Source organism: Dipodomys merriami, unplaced genomic scaffold, assembly GCF_024711535.1.
Source record: "Dipodomys merriami isolate MVZ:Mamm:240054 unplaced genomic scaffold, mDipMer1.0.p SCAF_4, whole genome shotgun sequence".
NCBI lineage: Eukaryota > Metazoa > Chordata > Mammalia > Rodentia > Heteromyidae > Dipodomys > Dipodomys merriami.
Window position 1 is genome coordinate 13,657,021 of NW_027205603.1, and position 15,290 is coordinate 13,672,310.

General features: G+C 43.4%; 1 protein-coding gene across 1 annotated transcript; it reads left to right on the forward strand.

The window, feature by feature from the left end:
• The first annotated feature begins 402 nt into the window (after positions 1-402).
• Positions 403-9,933, forward strand: Klf6 (KLF transcription factor 6). The gene is made up of 4 exons (XM_069990573.1): positions 403-797; positions 3,832-4,405; positions 5,738-5,861; positions 6,721-9,933. Exons 1-4 carry the CDS (start codon positions 696-698, stop codon positions 6,770-6,772), a joined length of 852 nt encoding a protein of 283 aa, XP_069846674.1. The 5' UTR covers positions 403-695; the 3' UTR covers positions 6,773-9,933.
• Positions 9,934-15,290: the final 5,357 nt, after the last annotated feature.

Consider the following 15,290-nt stretch of genomic DNA (forward strand, 5'->3'; position numbering starts at 1 on the left):
ACAAGGCCGCACGGTTCACCCGCGCACCTCCCAGCGCCGACTCCTTCGGAGTACGACCGCACGCCTCTTATATACCCTGCTAAAAATAGCCTGGGAGGTCGCTCTCCAATCAGAACGCGAAGAGTTCGAAATAGCCCAATGGCGAGGGCCGTCATGGAGAGGCTCGGTCACGCCAGGCGGGGCCGTTGTGAGTCACCTTCGGTGATTGGTCGCAGCTGACATCATCGGCACGCAGCACCCCCCCACGGGCCGTGAGCGGCGGGATTGGGCCAGCGGGTGAGAGCGGGGCGGGCGCGGAGGCCGGTCACGTGGGGGGGAGGAGCAGTGGGGGGAGCCAGGCGGGGGAGGAGGAGGGGGGCCGGCTGGCAGCGGAGCTTTGAATAGGGAAGTTTTGCAGGGGTTACGTTTGCAGTCAGTCCGGTGTTTGCAAATATTGTGTGGGCTCCGCGGCGCTGCGGGGCTGCGGGAGGCTCCGGGACCGGGGCTTGGTGGTGGGGTGGGTGTGTGTGTGTGCGCGTGCGGGGCTCTATTTTTTTCCCCCCTTGTTGTTGGCATTTGCATTTGCCGTGCCGTCGAGTTTGCATGAAACTTTCACCTGCGCGGGGCTTGGGAGAGTTTGGGCTCCGACTCCGGATCGCGCGCCGCCCGCCGGGTGTCCCCGAGCGCGGGGACCGTCCTCCTGCCGCCGCCCGATCATGGACGTGCTCCCCATGTGCAGCATCTTCCAGGAGCTCCAGATCGTGCACGAGACGGGCTACTTCTCGGCGCTGCCCTCCCTGGAGGAGTACTGGCAACAGGTAAACCGGGAGGGCACGTGCCGGGGCGCCGGGGGAGCCGGCGGGGCGCCGGAGCTGGGGAGCCCCGCGGCTGCCGCCGCCGCTGCTTTTTCATTTTTATTTATTTATCTTTCGGGATGAGGATCGTCAGGATCCTTGGATCCATTTTTTTGTCAGAAAATAAACAGATAACAGCCATTCATTTTTTTCAAATAGGCCCTTTCCGCGGATGTTATTTTTTTAATTAGAAATAAAGATTTATGTTGCCCCCCCCCCTTTGCAAGCGAGGAGCCGACTTGTCAGTGGCGTGGAGCGGAGCCTCTCCCTGGAGTTCCTCCCGGAATAATCATTGTATTTATTGATTCGTGTCTTTTCATCCGTGACCTTTCTCTGAGGCTTTCCGAACCTCATCCTCCCCTCCCCAGGGAGACACACGCAGACCCCCAAAACTCCAGCTCCCCTTCCCGACCCCTAGTGCCCTTTTGGGGGCACAGCCTCTGGGGGGCGGGAGGGGGGTGGGTAGGGGTATGGGGGGGGTGGCTTGTGTTAGGTCCAAACTCCATAGCTTAGCTGAAGCGAACTTGCTGGGACGGCCAGATGCTTTTTGTGCGGTTGCTTTTTCAAAATGACATTTTGTTTTTGTTTTGATTTTTTTTTGGGTGTTTTTAACCCACTGTGTGGTGGGGTTTTTTTTTTTTTGAGTCTAAAATGTTGCCAGACAAACACAGACCAGCTTCTCTTGCTGCTGCTGCTGATTTTTTTTTAATGCAAAGCCATTTCCCATTTCTTTTCTGTCTTTGGATTTCAGACCCCGCTTGCTTTATTATTATTTTTTTCTTACCTGTTCCTCTTGGCCAGGGGGTGGAGGAGCTGTTTGCCTAGCAGTGACTTGACTGGGCAGTCATATGACAATGAGCCATTCCTAGTTCCTTCAAGTCTTAGTTTAGGAAGGGTGGTTTCCGGCATTTTAGTGAAACCAGAAAATTTGAGAGCCAACAGAAATTTTAAGAAATGTTTTTTTTTTCCTCTTTCCTTCTCATTCTAATTCATAGGCTTGCCTGAAGGATGAGAGACTCTTAACACTTACCCTATTGTCTTTAAAAAAAATAAAAATAAACAAGAAAGAGGGTTTGGTGTGCTTGTCTCTCGGCTTTTTTTTTTTTTTTTTTATCTCATGGTGAATTAGCAGATGAGATACACTCTGTGGGTTTCAAAGCCTAGGAAGCTTTTTAAGAAGAATGAAATGTAAAAGTGTTGGAAGCTCCACTGACCAGTTTAATTGTTCCCAATGCTCTCCTGCCTTCCTCTCCCCCTCCCCCCTTTTTTTTCCTCCTCTAAGACGTGATTGAAATTGATCTAAGTAGTTTCCTTCGGGCATTTGGGATTTGGGCGACTGGCCAGACTTGGCCCCTGGTTGCCTTCTGAGGCTTTTAAAACTCTCTGAGAGCTTCAGTTCTGGTCCCTGGTGTTCATCAGCGTAATGGAGATTTTAAATTAGCCAGATTATTAAAGTTTAACAAGATCTCAATAAATGTGCTTTCTTTTTTTTTTCTTTGGAACATCAATAAAATGTATGATGGTTTCTCCTCATAACACCATAAATATGCATTGTAACTCAGGCTTCTAATTTGGGGGGGTGATGCAATGATCAACAACCCCCCCCTTTGGTTTGTTCATGTCTGCAGGGAGGGGGAAAGACGTATATGTTATGCTAGAAGGCACGTTGCGAAATAAGCATGTGCACCGGATGGTTGGTCTGTGCCCTGAGCAGTTTGGTGTCAACATTTAAATCTGTGAGGAACAGGCAACAGTATAGACAACCTTATATGGGCATGCAGGCAATGTAGTGGAAATCGGGACAGACATAATTTAATCCTAAAATGTTTCCTACCATTTTTCTTTTCCAGTGGCTAGAAAGTTTGAAATGGTGGGGAGAGGGGATGCTGATCTCGGCAGTTGTAGCTTCTTGAAAGGTTGGTTGTGGGGCTGGGGCGGGGCATCGTGTTCATGATACATTGCATGTATATTTGAACCGGGTCCTTATTTGGCTGTCGGTCAGAATTTCAAAAGGAAGTCTCCTCTGGCATTGCGTGAAAGAAATAGGAGTGTGGATGAGTCATACAGTTGTACTCTTGGCCAGTAGATAAAGGTCTTGCTCATTGTGGGACTCCCAGCAGAGAGGAGGAGTAATTTCCCCCTGGTATCCTTTACAATAGCACATGGCCATTCTTGGAATCAGTCCTTCCAGTCTTCCACTCCCGTTGTTGAAGTTTCTTGTTTTGCCTCTGATCACTGGAGAAGTAATTAAAGTTTGGATGGCCAGCATGGCCCTGCACTTGGAAATGACATTCTTTGAAAACCTAGGGCTAAGGCTACACAGGAAATGGGTGATTTCTCTTGCAACTCTATTGATGGCTCTGAATACAGCCAGCTAGCTAAGCTGCTGTAGGCTCTGAGGATGGCCCGGTGTTGCCAGCTGTGTCCCCCAGGGAATCCATCCGAACACATCGGTGTGCTGTGCAGTCTTACTGTTCCGTTGTGTTGGATACTTGTGGCGTGTGTGAGTGGTGGCTGGCTGGCTGGGGTTTTCCTTCATACACATGGTTGTTAAGAATGTCAGATGATCTGGTTAAACCTGTTGTGGGGGACGGGGTGTATGTGTCAGGCCGGTTTTCTTCGTGTGGTTTACGGGAAACTCATTAGAAATGTCAACACTTGTAACTATAACAACAAAACAGGCTTAGCGATCCTCACTGGTTGTGGCCTGACTTGGGGGAAGAAGCGAGAGAGGCTTTTTTACCCAACTGCTTTTCCTTCCGAATCCTTCACCATTCCTAGAAGCTAATTTCCTGTCACGTTCACAAGGACACAGATTCTAATTGCTGAACCTTCTGTGCCCACAATGATTGACACCACCACTGATTTATCTGTCCTTTGTTCTTGCATGTTTTATGGCATGTGGGTTTTTTTGTTTGTTTTATTTTTTTGTTCCATTTCCACATTCAGGAGTCTTTTTAATAATCACATGCCTTCTCTTTTGGTTCATTTTGCACAGACCTGCCTGGAGTTGGAGCGTTACCTGCAGAGCGAGCCCTGCTATGTGTCAGCCTCAGAAATCAAATTTGACAGCCAGGAAGATCTGTGGACCAAAATCATTCTGGCTCGAGAGAAAAAAGAGGAATCCGAACTGACTATTTCCTCCAGTCCTCCAGAGGACACGCTGATCAGCCCGAGCTTTAGTTACAACTTGGAGACCAACAGCCTGAACTCGGATGTCAGCAGCGAATCTTCCGACAGCTCTGAGGAATTGTCACCCACTACCAAGTTTACCTCTGACCCCATCGGCGAAGTCTTAGTCAATTCAGGAAACCTGAGCTCCTCCGTCACCTCCACACCCCCTTCGTCTCCAGAACTGAGTGGGGAACCTTCTCAAGTGTGGAGCTGTGTCTCTGGAGAGCTGTCTTCCCCTGGGAAGGTGCGCAGTGGGACTTTGGGAAAACCTGGTGACAAGGGCAGCGGCGACGCCTCTCCGGATAGCAGGAGAAGGGTACACCGGTGCCACTTTAATGGCTGCAGGAAAGTTTACACCAAAAGCTCCCACTTGAAAGCCCATCAGCGTACTCATACAGGTCAGTCCCCTCATGGGACCTGGGAGGTCGGCCACTAGTGGGCGCCATGGAGTCTGCCACCACTTCCAGGATGTGGTCACTGCAGTGATGGAGAGCCTCACTTCTTCCTAAACGCCTTCTTCACCACACATTTGGGTCTTTGTGGCGTTTAGGGTAGAATCCTGAAGCGTGGATGTTTGAATCAGATGAGTGGTTATGACCGTCAGATTAGACAAAGAGTCGTTTCCCATTGTCCAGACTCCCTCCTTCCCCACCCCCCACCCCCAGACTTCCACCCACTCTGCACAATCCTGGTTCTCCAGGCTCGTGGTATGTCATGTGTGTTGAGTAGTTTCTCAGTTTGCAGTGGAATGCCAGGGTCAGGACACAGAGCTTCTGACTAGCACGGGATGTGCTGGTATTGACTGACGAAGCAGGGCCTGAGAGCGAGCACTGATCTTGGTACTGGTCAGTGAGTATGTATTGAGGAAATCTCAGCCATGGAACAGTGGCTTCCTCAGGAGCCCTCCTCCTTAGATGAAAATGCTGCATTAGAAAATACCAGGACAGCCTGGAGGATGACTAGTGAAGAATCACAGTCCCTTTTGTGACTAGAAACACATGCAAATCCTTCTGATAATGACAAGTTGTTGTAAGATGAAGTCATGGGGCTGGAAAGATGTCTTGAATGTCAGGCAGTGTTTGTTCCAGATTAGCTTTAGCATTATTATTGTTATTATTTTTAATTCTCAGGTAACATCTTTTACTGAATTCATGCTTATGTTTCGACCCAAAGAATGAAGTCATTTGGTCATTTGATTGCCATTTATTTAGAAAGTGATTTGAAAGCCTTGGAATGAGGGTTCCCAGAAACTGATGATTTCAGTTTTGTAGAGAGGTGGAAGGTCCCAGAGGAAACTCCAAAGACTCATTCCACAGGGCAGTGAGTAAGAGGCAAAACAGGGCTGGAGGGAAATGGTTTCCATGGAGAAAGCAATAAAACTCCTCCATCAGTCAACAAGGCTATAGGTCTGTCAGTCCTGCGGCTGACACCTCACCCCACAAGTATTTGACCAGTCTGCATGATAGCTATTGTTACGCTCACTTTGACTTTTGGTAGCATGGAGTTTGCCAAACATGGGTTCCTGGGATGATAACAGGGTAGAGATTTGAGTAGGGACAGGAAACTTGCAGATTGCCAGGTGTTGTCCTTCATTGAAGTGCATGGTGAATTCTTGAAGGCACTGGGGGACCCTGAACTTGCACTTGACCACTGTCTCTGCTGTTGACCTTCCCCCTCCCGTCAACATGTCAGTGAAGTCATGGTGCGTGTATCATGTGCTCTCTTCCCAGGAGAAAAGCCTTACAGATGCTCATGGGAAGGGTGTGAGTGGCGTTTTGCCAGAAGTGATGAGTTAACCAGACACTTCCGAAAGCACACTGGTGCCAAGCCCTTTAAATGCTCCCACTGTGACAGGTACGTAAATGAGGGCTGCGCTGGAAGAGAAGTGTAGGGCCATGGGAATGTGGTGCCCAAAATAGATGAGGGTGCAGTGAGGGTTTTTCTCGTTTGTGCTGCCCTTCCTGGGTCTTGAACTCAGGGCCTAGATTCTATCACTTCAGTATTGTTCACTCAAGGCTAGCAGTAGGCCACTTGAGGCACACCTCTTACTTCTGGCTTTTTGCTGGTTCTATAATTGGAGCTAAATGTTGTCTCATGGACTCTTCCTGTCTGGGCTGCCTTCAAACAATGATCTTCAGATTTCAGCCACCAGAAGGAACCAGGACTTACAGGCATGAGCCACTAGCACCCAGCTGGAGTAGATCTTTGCAGGAAGCTCAAGGATTTCCTACCTTTGGTTGACGTTTGTTTTTAAGCCAAGGGCTTTTTAGAAAGTCTCTGTGGATGCGAAAATGCCCACATTAGGACACGGCTGCACCAGATGTCCTTGGAAACAGCGTGATTTTGTGTATACTTTTTCAAGATTAGTCATCCACTGGTTTGTACCTTTGAGCCATTAGACCTGAGGTCAGATGAACTTTCAGAGAGGACTCCCCAGCTTCTGATGGGAGACCATTTTCATTTGCCTTCCTAAGTAAAGATGTGCTATCCTGGAACAGGTTGGCAAAGACTCAGGACATACACACACACACACACACACACACACACAGACTCAGGACACAGACACAGACACACACACACACACACACACACACACACACACACCAACCCCCTACTGCTTCCTCCAGGAGGCTGAGCGATAGTTCTGGGCAGAAGGTGGAAAGGAGGCATTTGAGGAAACCTAACTTCTTGACTTCTGATTTGCCCCTTGCAGGTGTTTCTCCAGGTCTGACCACCTGGCCCTGCACATGAAGCGGCACCTCTGAGGGAAGAGAGGGTGAAACTCCTGTAGGCTAAGAGGCTTCCAGGCTGAGAGACGGCCGTGGAAGGAGGGATGCGTGTTCCAGCCAAAGCATGCCATTTTGTACCCTACCCAGTTGCCTCCAGGGTCTCTTCTTTGGAAGGTGTTTAGAGGGCTAACACAAAGTCTTGTGAGAAACGGCATAGCACTTGTGGTGCTTGGTGTTGGGGTGACCCTGGACTCGCCACTGGTACTCGACCTTCTGAGGGGCGCCCGCGCCTCGGCCGTGAGCATGCGCACTGAGAATGTGAATGGTTGGGTTTGACTGTATGTTGAGGATCTGATACTGACTGTATGGTGGGCAGACTTTTTTTCTTTCCTTGTGAGGGGGGAAAAAAGAAAAAAAAAACAAAAACAAAAAACAACAAACCAGTTTGAATGTTATGTGTGTAAGGAACATACCATGAAATGAGAGAACCACCTATCATTTCCTGGGGGGATGTGTTTGCACCTCAGATTTAAAAAAACAAACAAAAAAATTTAAAAAAAAAGAAAATAAAAAAAAAAGAAGGAAAAACGTGGAGGGTGGTGGGAGTGGGAACTCAGGACCCCAGAGTGGTGAGTGGTAAGGGACAAGGGGAGCCCCTGTCCCCCTTTCCTGTGTGAGAGGAACTTTTGATGTCTGGTGCAGCTATTAAAACGTGCAATGTATCAAGTAGCTTGTCGGACTTGCTACAGACAGCTCATCCTGTCACCCATTGTATAAGCTGTATTTACAAATAGAACACAATAATGATTTTTCCATATAATACAAAAAAAAAAGTCATGCATGGTCTGGGGGAACTATCTACTTTTCCACTTTTAGATCCAGACTGCAATCTTGATTCCAATTAATGAGCAGCTAAGATGCAATTTGTCTAATACAACGATCCGCCTTAGCAGCTTGGCTTAGCAAGACACAGTTTCCCCGCCCCCCCCCCCCTTCGATTTTATAACCTCCCCACTTTTCCAGAAAAGAGGTATTGTGCAGTGCGTTGCAGAATCATTTGTAATGATTCTGAATTTAAATTAGCCTTTTTTTTTTCCTTGGAGAAGTTTGTGATACCCTTTGGAGAAATTAGACATATATTGAGTATCGAAAAGCTAGGGCTGGAAGTTGCTGGTCTAAAGTCACATTAGGGTAAGAACCTAAAATTTTTCTCAGTTGGGTGGATAAAACCACTAAGCTTAGAAACTGTTTTCTCATGCAGCTATGTTTCTCTTATTTATGCCTTGAGGACTAATTTCTGGTTTTCTAGCTGTTAATGCACTGTTGACCCTTCATAATGGTGCCTTATGGAAGTAACCCCTTAGTGGGGGGTTGCATACAGGGGTATGGGTGATGCATGCTTAATTAAGGCTCTTTTTCACCTGGCATTGTACTGTATTAATGTATAATACACAAAAAGAAAAAAAATCTCTTTAAGGTCCTCCTTCACAAAGAAAAACAGGCAAAGAAAATCCTCTTGACATGTCAGTATTTGGTCATTATTTCAGACTACTTGACTGTCAGTATTAAAGAAGGGGAAAAATAACCCCCCCCAAAAACCAAACATACGATCATTGAAAAAAATCTGACCAATTCTGCCACAGTGAGACTTCCACATAGACCTTGCACAACAATTGTATAGATCACACACCGGCTGTATTTAATATGTAATATTTTCACACATATTAAAGATACAGAAATATATTTAAAAAAAATCAATGTCAATGTATTTGCTTAAAAGGCACAAGTTTCACATATCTATCTAACTGTTGGTAATACAGAAAGTGTACTACTTTTTTTTTAGAGTGGGCGGAATTCTTGTGTATGTATATTTGCGTGTATAGTATGTGTATGTGTATATATATATATTATATATAGATAATATATAAATATATTTTTAAGGAGAAACTAGAATGTTTAGCTAGAAAATTCTACAGCCTGTGAAGAGATATTTCAAAATGGCCATAAAGGAGGTTAAAAAAATAAGAAAACTATAACCTAACTTTTTATAGAGGCTTTGTCTTTAATTTAATAATTTGCTGAAGACTTTCTTGGCATTGAATCAATTCCATACTGCTGATGTTGCTTGACATTATTGGCCAGTTGGAATAGGCACCTTTGGCCATTTAGAAGTGTTATGAACAGAATACCAGCAAACCAGTTGGACTCAGACACACCAAGATTTTGATTTGAATTTCAGCCTTATTAGAAGATCTAACCTAAGAGTAAGGTAATCACAGGGATTCTTTTTTAGAACACTTTTTATGCAGATGAAGCTATTTTTTCCAGCATGTTGGTTCTCCCACTTTTTCCATGAAGAAATCTCCCCGAATTGGCATATACATAAGAGGACAGCTGATATTTCATCAAGCTGCAGGTTTCTGGTGTGGATCTTTTCTTTATATATATATATATTTATATATAAGATATGTACATATCTTTATATATCTATATATATGCATATATATATATGTGTGAGTCTGGTTGGGCTGGTATTTTGTTTGATCTTCCTGGAAATGAGCAATGATCAAAGCTCACAGAACTGGTTTTTGTTTTTGTTTCTTTTTTTGTTTTTGTTTTTTAAATCTGGGCTGTTGAGTACATTTACCTAAAGAACTTACTTCATTTTGCTTGGGGGGGGACTATGCACTCCGTATTTGGTGATTCAGAATCCAAGCACTTGATTTGCTAGGTTTTTGGAAAACTCCTTTTTTGGCCCTGCTGAGTGCTTAGCCATAACAATTGCATTAAGCAAGAAAGTAAACAAAAAGAAAAAAGAAAAAAAAAAACTTGCACTGGCTTGTCTCTCTTATGAAACACCATTGGAAGTTGTTTGACTGGGTGGGGCTGGGTGCCAACGTTTGTCAATGCCTGTAATTTTCATAATAAGCAAGTACATAAAGAAGTATATTCTGTTCAGGTGATAACTGAGCCTCGATCAAGCAGAAACTTTTGCTTGAAATTAAAAAAAAATTTCTATCAGTGAAATTTCTTTATTTCTTTTTTTTTGGAAGCACCCTGTTATCTAAAGAATCTTTGTAAGATTTTTGTAAACTTTTGTTTTACAAGATTTTATTTGAAATTGTTTTTTGCAAGATTGTTATATTTCTGTATGAATGTATTTTTTATTGGAATAACATAAAAAGAATTCTTATCAGCGTCTTGAGTCAGGTTGTTTTTCTGGGCTGGTAGGGTGGGGGGGGAGAGGAAAAGGAGCTGGTGAACCAAATTCCTGCTCAATTACTCATCTCTGGCTTCCTTCTGGGTAAATCTCCATTGTCCAGTTCTGAGAGCCAGTCCCTGCCTTTCCACTTACCACACAGTCTGTCCTGGAAGCCTGAAATCCATTGGATTCTCTTCAAAGTCTGACCAAAGCAAGCCCTGGCTTTGGGGCATAGGAGGGAAGGTACCAAGACCCTCAAGCCAGAGGACTGACTATAGCAGAGGCTTCTTCTGCACGCTGATGAACACAGGTGACCCCTTTTCACTTCCCCCACCCCCTCCAGTAGTTCTGTTAGACAGCTGTGATAGCTGGGCCAGCCTTCCTGGATTGACTACAGTTACCTAGCTGGGCTGAGGTCTGAGCACCAGGAAGGAGAAGCTGGACCAGAAAGGCATTCAACCCATTCCTCCCCTCCACCCCCACCCCCACCCCCCAGCCTTCCTGGCTTAGCCCGGGAAAGTAGGGCAGAAAGTAAAAATTACATCACCACCACATGATATTATATCCTCTTTTATAGGCCTACTGGACACATTAAATATAGTTCATATGAAAATAAAACAAAGCAGGCAGCTTATTATCTTTCAGAGTGACGATTTTAGTGAGTGAACTTTTGAGAAGTCAGTTTGAGTTTTACTTTACCCCGTGGATCAAAGCTAACTACAAACGGGGACTATCTGAGTGTCCATTTTCAGATTATATTAAGGTGATCAGTGGTAGGACAAAAATCAATGGGGGAGGGTGGGCTTCCATGGTTAACTAGTTTACATTCTTTTGGGGGAGGAGAGAGAGGGGCAACGCAATGGTGACTATTTTAGTGAATTGTTTTGTTTCGCTATAGATCTTTACATTACTAAGTGCTTTACTGATATAATTAAAGAAGGGTAATTTAAAAGTGTACTCAGTTTAGAAATTTTAGAAAATTTGTTGTTTTCTACAGGCAAATGTAAGCCATTGTGGCAGGCAAGGTAGGACTCAGGGAGCTGGTGCTATTGTCAGAATTCATGGTCATTTTGTGTTCCTGTACACATCAGCATGACTGACAGTTGGATGGGCCTTCTGACTGTACAATCTAAATAAAGGCTTGATCATGTGTTCCCTGCTGCTATTAAGACTTGACCACTTTGTCATGCTACTTCTAAGCCTGACAGCTACGTTATTCGCGTAAGGCTGTTTGAACAGTTGTGCATGGAATCAGCTGCAACCTTAGGCTATTTATAGATGTATAAATAAAAAATGTCGGTCTGCTTAACTAAGTTTTTGAAACCTCACTAGAAGCAGGGAAATAGTCTGCCTCTCACAAGCTGTGTGCTGTTAGGACCATTCACTGAGCTGCCGTGGGTCTCACTTTGCTTATTGCTAAAAATCGTTTGGGCTTGATCACATGCATGTAGCATTTTCCATAACACTGCAATTCTGTAGTCTGTGAGTACGGGGGCAGACCTCAAATTACATGTTCGCCATCTTCTGAGTGCTTGGCTCAGATCTAGGAAACTTTCTCTTACGCTACAGGGGAAAGTTCTTGAAAAAAATTGCTCTAAAAACGGAAAATAGGACATTCTCAAACTGCTTTTTACCCTTCTAATTAATGGTAAGTTATTCAGGCATTTGATGCTTTCTAACATATAATTTTTAAAAAAAATTTTTTAAGCTTATTTGAAAAGCGCTATTGTAGCCCTAAATAGATTAGGACTTCCAAATTCCTTCAGATCCCCAATAGTAGTACATCTACAAATGGGCCTATATGCTCAAAGAATAATGGAGATGATAAAAATTTCTTTCTTCTAATTGCTGTAGTGATAGAGCACAGCTTCCATTTGTAGTGTTTTTATGCTTTAACATTAAATCTCCACCAGCTATTTCTTTTTAAACAATTCCCATTCCCAAATGAATTAATTTCCCTGCAAGGTGATGCTATTTACTACTTCTTAGTATGCCTTAATCAGGAATTAGGGTGCAATATATTTCTCTATACATTTCCCATCTATATAGAATATGTGTATAATATATATTCTACCTATCTATCTATGCAATATATTTCTCTATACATTTCCCATATATAATTATCTATCTATCTATCTCAATACACACATTACCCATCTGTCTATGTGGGACTCAGATTTGTTCTTTGTCTATCTGTGTGTGTGTGTGTGTGTAGTATTCTGGGTATTAGACATATTAGGTATTATATACTTTTCAAGTGAGGAAAATTGAGGTTTCCATAAATGATGTCCCTTTCCTGAGGTCTGACTGCTAGAAAGCAGCAGGTTTAGTGTTCTTTGGAGCTTCCATGGATACCAAGCACTATGATTTTGACCATGACTCTGTGTTGTTGCTTTCTGTCTTGCCCAACCTCTCCTGCGGCGGCTCCCATTCAATCTTCAGGATTCCCCTAAAAGTGACATTTCATTTATGAAATGGAGAGAGAGCTTTCTCCCAAGTTAGAAACACCGAAGCTATAAACTGAGCTGTGATCTTAAGAAAGCAAATGTAACCATTTTGAATTGCTTTCAAGATATGAGACAGATGGCACGTATTTATTTTTAATGTTTAAGAATACAGAGAAAGCCACTGGGGATGTGACATCCTGCGTTAATTGGCAGGAATCACCTAATGTACATAGTTAAGCTACAAAGAGGAAAATTAGGTCCATGCATCACACAAATGAGGCAATACAACCAAGTGTATTTAACTAGATTTATTTTATGGCAAGGTCTTTCTGTTTCACTCTAAGTAATTTTAATAAGAATTCTTCAAACGTCTGTGAGTGAAAAGAGACAAAGAAGAGAACAAATCTGGGTCCCACATGTCCTAAAAGAAGCCACTTTGGGCTGAGCAGTCAACTGCAGAAACTTCAATAAAAGGTAGCTCTAATCAGAATTCACATTAGCTGTAAAAGACCCTCAAAACTCCAGTTACAAGCCCCTCCCTTACTTCCTCTTTACATAATTGTTCAAGGGGGGATAAGTTATCGCAGGATAACCCGATCTCAATCTGCCATGAAAAAAAGAAGACCAAATGCCTAGATAATAGATAAATGTCCATCATGTCACGTGCCACCTTTTCTAAAGACTCATATTTTATAGATGACACAGCACATGTACAAGTGACTTACATGTAGCAACTTCACACAGCTCTGTTCCCCTTGATTTCTTAAGTTTCACATTGCCACATTTCATTTTTGTTGTGCAAGATCTGCTTCCAGATGTGCAAGATAGTTAATGACAGGCACTGACATTATCAATTAGTTCACTCTAAAACCAGAAGTATTAGCTGGGTGACATTCTGCTGTGGGTGTTGGTGAGGAGAAAAATGGGAAAGGTAAGAAGGCAGTGGAATTCAGTCTTAAGAATCCACCCCAAGACAAGAAGTTGAAAAACCCACCATCTCATCTCAACTTCCTTGGTACAAGTTACTACCCTCCATCCAACTGCTTATCTATTCATAAGCTCAAGAGCTAGAGCAACTTGGCTCAGAATGAGACATGTGTGTGTGTGTGTGTGTGTGTGTGTGCATGTGTGTGTGTGTGTCTGTGTCTGTGTGTGTGTGTGTAATATTTAATTTCAAAAGTCTAAAACTTCAGAGTAAAATTTCCTCTGGCAAAGGGTGCTTCTTATAAATTATTTGGTTAGTGTAAATTACAGAGAACAATAGTGTGAGTCACAAATTGCAAGCACTGAGCTATCATGATCCAAAGTTAAATATCTGTCGCCATGTCCTCACCTAAGAGGGAGACTAGGAGACGAGAGCCACCAGGGAGCTGTACATCAGAAGGCCACCAGGAAGTGCCTCACTCCTCAAATTGCTCCCATCAACATCTCATAGATATGAGGGGGAGATGATGTAACATTGTTGTGAATGGAACCTTTTCAACATGGAGCTGTAATCCATGCAGATGATCCCAAAGGACATGCTTGGTTGTCTCCAATATGTGGAGTGACTTGCTCCTCAAAGTTCAAGAAGATCGAGAGTCCTATGGAAACAAGGCCAGTCACATTCTCCACCTGACTAGAGATGGGGCTCTACAGAGACAAGTCTTCTCGTAACTGCTGATTCACTGTGGATTAGTCATGATCTTGCCAAGCTCCTGACCTTGGGTACCCAAGAACATTGCCTTCTGAGTATCTGAAGTAGTAGGGTGGAGCCTGGAAACAACCACTTAGGAAAGTGGGAATAGGTGTGGCCCAAGCACCTTATAGCCTTTTCTTTAGCAGTGAGTTTTCATGGAGAGTTGTTAAGAGTTATGAGGCTTAGTGGTACCATCCTTGCTTAACATGCATAAAGCCCTGGGTTCGATTCCTCAGTACCACATAAACAGAAGAGGCTGGACTGTGAACCTTGATTGAGCACAGAGAAGCTTAGGGACAGTGCCTAGGCCCTGAGTTCAAGTCCCAGAAGCAGCAAAAAAAAAAAAAAAAAAAAGGCAATGTTGAAACCTCAGAGTTACTGGTTTTGAAGGAACTTCTAAGTGAGTGAGTACTTGCCTTATTATGTTTGGCATAATTAATTGTGAATCTTCCCATTTGGAAGCTACAAGTAAAGCTTCATTAATTTTTGACCTTGTGATTCTCTGTTTATTTCATCCCTAAAATAGATTTAGTTAGAAACTATTTAGGGCTGCTGGACAGTAAAGGTATGTAGAAGACCTATCCATTGTCAAGAATTAACAAATACTGAATCATTGATCTTTATTTTTATGACATGGTAGATATTTATTTCTTTTTTTAATTTAATTTTATTGTAAAGGTGATGTGCAGAGGGGTTACAGTTAGATAAATAAGGTAATAAATACATTTCTTTTTTAGTTTTTAAAAAAATTTATTATATTGTAAACATGCTGTACAGAGGGGTTACAGTTACATGAATAAGGCAATGAGTTCATGTCTTGTTGAACATTGTTACCCCTTCCTTTGTTGTTCTTCTATTATGAATACATTTCTTAATCAGGTTAAGATGGGTATTTTTAACGAAGCAATAGGAAGCATTCACTCACATTTACTTTCCACAGCATAATTTTCCTATACATTCCGAACATAAGCACAGACTATTATCAATGATTACCCTGTTTGTGTTCTTATTAATGACCTATAGAGTAGTTTCTTCTTGCAGTACTTGCTGTACTGCTGCAATCTTCTGGGAAGGAAGTCCTGAAGCTCTTTGAGTCAGATACTTCCCTGTGGATAGCCGCTGACCCATTGCAGAATGGAAATGACCCATCACAGACTTAATCAGTTGAATTTACTCTAGTCTCAACCGAAGAAAAAGGGCCCAGAAATCCCAATTGCTTCTCCAGTT